At 29.0% G+C, this 4,393-nt stretch overlaps 2 protein-coding genes across 5 annotated transcripts in view; one reads left to right on the forward strand and one right to left on the reverse strand.

Moving 5' to 3' along the window:
- LOC111685209 (PH and SEC7 domain-containing protein) overlaps window positions 1–4,393 on the reverse strand; it is a 40,463-nt gene that overhangs the window by 13,115 nt on the left and 22,955 nt on the right. The gene's annotated exons all lie outside the window — the stretch shown is intronic.
- LOC124419257 (cell wall integrity and stress response component 2-like) lies at window positions 611–1,740 on the forward strand. Its single transcript, XM_046947889.1, has 2 exons — window positions 611–869; window positions 960–1,740. The coding sequence occupies exons 1-2, from the start codon at window positions 732–734 to the stop codon at window positions 1,239–1,241; spliced, it is 420 nt and encodes a 139-aa protein (XP_046803845.1). The 5' UTR covers window positions 611–731; the 3' UTR covers window positions 1,242–1,740.

Below are 4,393 nucleotides of genomic sequence, written 5' to 3' on the forward strand. Positions count from 1 at the left end.
TAGACTAGACTATAGACTAGACTATAGACTAGACTATAGACTAGACTATAGACTAGACTAAAGACTAGACTATAGACTAGACTATAGACTAGACTAGACTATAGACTACACTATAGACTTAAGACTACAGATTAAAGTGTTTAATTTTTTGGATTTTGAATTTAGTTTTTTTGTACATTTTTTTCAAAATAACATATCGAAATCTCTATAGTGTAGTATTGTTGTTTTTTGTTAAATTAAATTTTCAATTCAATTACAATAATTATATCTACTACAACACTTTTCAAATGCAAATATTTTTTACCAAAGCTCTATTTCTATTCTATTCTCTTTTTGTCTTTGTTTTTTCTTCCTTTCTTACATACAATGTTGTTTCTTGTCTATTTTCTTAAACATTTTAATATTTTATTAAAATTTTTATTTTCGGTTGATTTATTGTGGTTGTTTTTTTCTACATTACTAACCAAAACTTATAATTTAATTGTTTTATATATGTATATTTTTTCATATTATATACAATCTATTTCTCTTTCAATGTTTTTTAACTCTTATTACTCAATATCAACTCAATGTTGTTTTGACAATGTGTTTTTGTGTGTGTGTGTGTTTGTATTTTTTTTTTTTTTTGCCTTAAAAAAACGATATTATTTTAGCAATCTTCTTCGTCTACTAAAACTTGTATACAATTAACAATTAATAATAATAACAATAATACTATTATTGCAACAACAATGACAACATCTTCTTCGTCGTCGTCTGCAAGTACAACAACTGAAACAACGACAACAACATCACCATCCAATACCATACTATGTGCTTCACCGGAAGCTCGTAGTCAACGCGATATATTCAATAAACGTCGTCGTAAAGTGAGAATTATTATAACACCAACTCAATCTTCTACTAATAATCAAACTTCTCCTACTCCTCCCACTTCCACTACTACTCATATTTTAAAGAAATTTATAACAACAAGAACTACTACTGATACTAGTACTAGTACAGAAGAAGAAGCTGAAACAGAAGCAACAGAAACATCAACATCCATTAACCAGAATACAACATGTGCAACCACCCAACAGCAACAACAGAAACAACAATTACACACTAAATGTACTCATTTAACTATACAAAAGGTTGTTGTCACTTTGTTGTTTCTCCCTCTCTTTCTTAATATTTCATTTTTTGTACAAAAACGTCACAAAAAAAAGAAAAATTATAATAAAATTTCTCTATATTAGTCTAGAGATCTCATCTACTGCTACTTATTACAACTATTTAAATTATTATTATTTTTTATTTATTAATTATAATGTACATTGTATACAATAATTTATTGCTTTTTCTTACTATTTAACATGACTCTAGAATGACTCTATTTTTCTTTAAGTTTGTTATTTGAACCACAAAGAGAGGTCAACATCATTTCAGACAAATTATCATTATTATTATTATTATTGAGACCGACTGGGGGGGTAGTGCAGACTGACATTCATAGACAATTTGCTTTGACATTTACTCGCCAGTGAATGACCAGTAAGTGCAATTTTCTCACAAAAGATCAATATCTAGGTTTTGTTAAGTAATTATTTTTGCACTAAATAAATGTGACAAACAATAGTTAACTCTAAACAAGTAAGAGTTCTATATTCGGCTGTGCCGAATCTTATATACCCTTCACCATGATGTGTGAAAAAAACAGTCATTACGAATTTTATTACAAAAAATGAAAAACTCTAAATTAATCCGGGCTCTACATGCTTAACTTCATATTTCTAGTTCAATATTATATAAATTTTAAAAAGTATCTTTTGAAGAACGAAAAAGTACCAAAAACTTCACTTTTATGGGTTCCCACTTAATCCAGGCTCTACATAATGTTTCTAGGTTCAATATTATCGAAAATTCAAAAAGTACCTTTTGTAGAACGAAAAAGTACCCAAAAAGTCCCTTTTTATAGGTTCTTACCTAGTCAAGGTCATACATTCTAAATTTCATGTTTCTATGTTCAATATTGTAGAAAATTCAAAAAGTACCTCTTGTAGAAAGAAAAAGTACCAAAAAAATCCCTTTTTATAGGTTCATACCTAGTCAAGGTCCTACATTCTAAATTTCATGTTTCTAGGTTCAATATTATAGAAAATTCAAAAAGTACCTTTTGTAGAACGAAAAAGTACCAAAAAGTCCCTTTTTATAGGTTCTCAACTAGTCAAGGTCCTACATTCTAAACTTCATGTTTCTAGGTTCAATATTATAGAAAATTCAAAAGTACCTCTTGTAGAAAGAAGAAGTACCAAAAAAGACCCTTTTTATAGGTTCTTACCTAGTCAAGGTCCTACATTTTAAATTTCATGTTTCTAGGTTCAATATTATAGAATATTCAAAAAGTACCTTTTGTATAACGAAAAAGTACCATTTGTATAACGAAAAAGTACCAAAAAAGTCCCTTTTTATAGGTTCATACCTAGTCAAGGTCCTACAGATATCTGGGGTCTTCTGAAAACTGATTTCAACATACACACAGACAGACAGACATGGCTAAATCGACTCCGCTATCTATTAGTATCCAGAATATATATACTATATAGGGTCAGAAAATTATATTATAGAAATTACAAACGGAATGACAAACTTATATATACCCTTCTCACGAAGGTGAAGGGTATAATAAAACCAAATTGTCACAGTACTTGGGAAGTTATTAGTTTTTTTAGGGGAACAAAACCAAATTTTTAAATTATGTAAGGAATCTGTGTTTTTTTAATAACACATATGACAGGTAACTGTATTTTTTTGCAGTTTATTTTCTGTTTCAATTATTTGACCATTTTCTCTTCATCGAAAAATAGTCTTCAATAAAATCGATAAATAAATTTAAAAAATATAATAACCATTTAACATTAACTTTGCTTTTAATCATACAAATAAAAAATGCATGCATTTAAAAAAAACTCTAAATGGCATGCGGTTCTTATTAATGCACGCTTATAATTAATCTTTTTCCTTTTTCTTTTGTTGCCGTCGAATTTTTTGATTTTCTCTTTCGTTTTTTATTTTTCTAACACAAATACACTATGCACCTGTAACACAACACTACAAAACTATAGTTTATTAATTATTAATAAATATAAAAGAAATTTTACTGTTTTTTTCTTTTATAAAAGTATTAGGTCTGTTTGTTTACATGTAAAAATACTAAACAACTAAATATTAAATTATGAACTAGACATTAGACAAAACTATAGACTAGACTATAAAGAAGGCTATAGACTGCAGTATAAACTATACTAAAGACTAGACTTTCAATTAGATTATAAATAAGACTACACTATAGCCTTGACTATAGACTATACTATAGACAAGAATATAATCTAAACTATAGATAAAACTAAAGTCTAGACTGTATAATAGATTACTGACTAGAATATAGACTAGGCAATAAACATGACTATAAACCAGAATATAGACCAGGCTATAGACCAGAATATAGACTATACAATACACTAGTCTATAGACTAAACTGTAGACTATACTATAAACTAGACTATAGACTACACTATGGACTAGACTATAGACTTGACTATTGACTAGACTGTAGGCTAGACTATAAACTGACTATAGATTGGACAAGCCTATAGACTAGACAAGACTTTAGACTAGACAAGACTATAGACTAGAATACACTATTGACTAGAGAAGACTATTGACTAGTCAAGACTATAGATTAGACTATAGACTGTCTATAGAATGGACAAGACTATAGACTAGACTATAGACTGGCCAAGACTATAGACTAGACAAGACTATAGACTGTAGACTAGACCAGACCAGACTACTTAACAAGACTATAGACTTGACTATAGATTATACTATAGATTAGACTATAGACTTGACTAAAGACTAGACTATAGACTAGATTATAGACTAGACTATAGACTAGATTACAGACTAGACTATAGACTTGATTATAGACTAGACTATAGATTACACTGTAGACTAGACTAAAGACTAGATAAGAATATAGACTGGACTATAGAAGACAAGACTATAGACTAGACAAGACTACAGACTAGACTATAGACTAGACAAGACTATAGACTAGACAAGACTATACACTAGACTATAAACTAAAATATAGACTAGACTATAGACTAGACTATAGACTAGACTATAGACTAGACTATAGACTAGGCTATAGACTAGACTACAGACTAGACTATAGACTAGACAAGACTATAGACTAGACAAGACTATACACTAGACTATACACTAGACTATAAACTAAAATATAGACTAGACTATAGACTAGACTGTAGACTAGACTATAGACTAGACTGTAGACTAGACTATAGACTAGACTATAGACTAGACTATAGACTAGACTATAGACTAG

The sequence above is a fragment of the Lucilia cuprina genome, chromosome 4 (genome assembly GCF_022045245.1).
Source record: "Lucilia cuprina isolate Lc7/37 chromosome 4, ASM2204524v1, whole genome shotgun sequence".
NCBI lineage: Eukaryota > Metazoa > Arthropoda > Insecta > Diptera > Calliphoridae > Lucilia > Lucilia cuprina.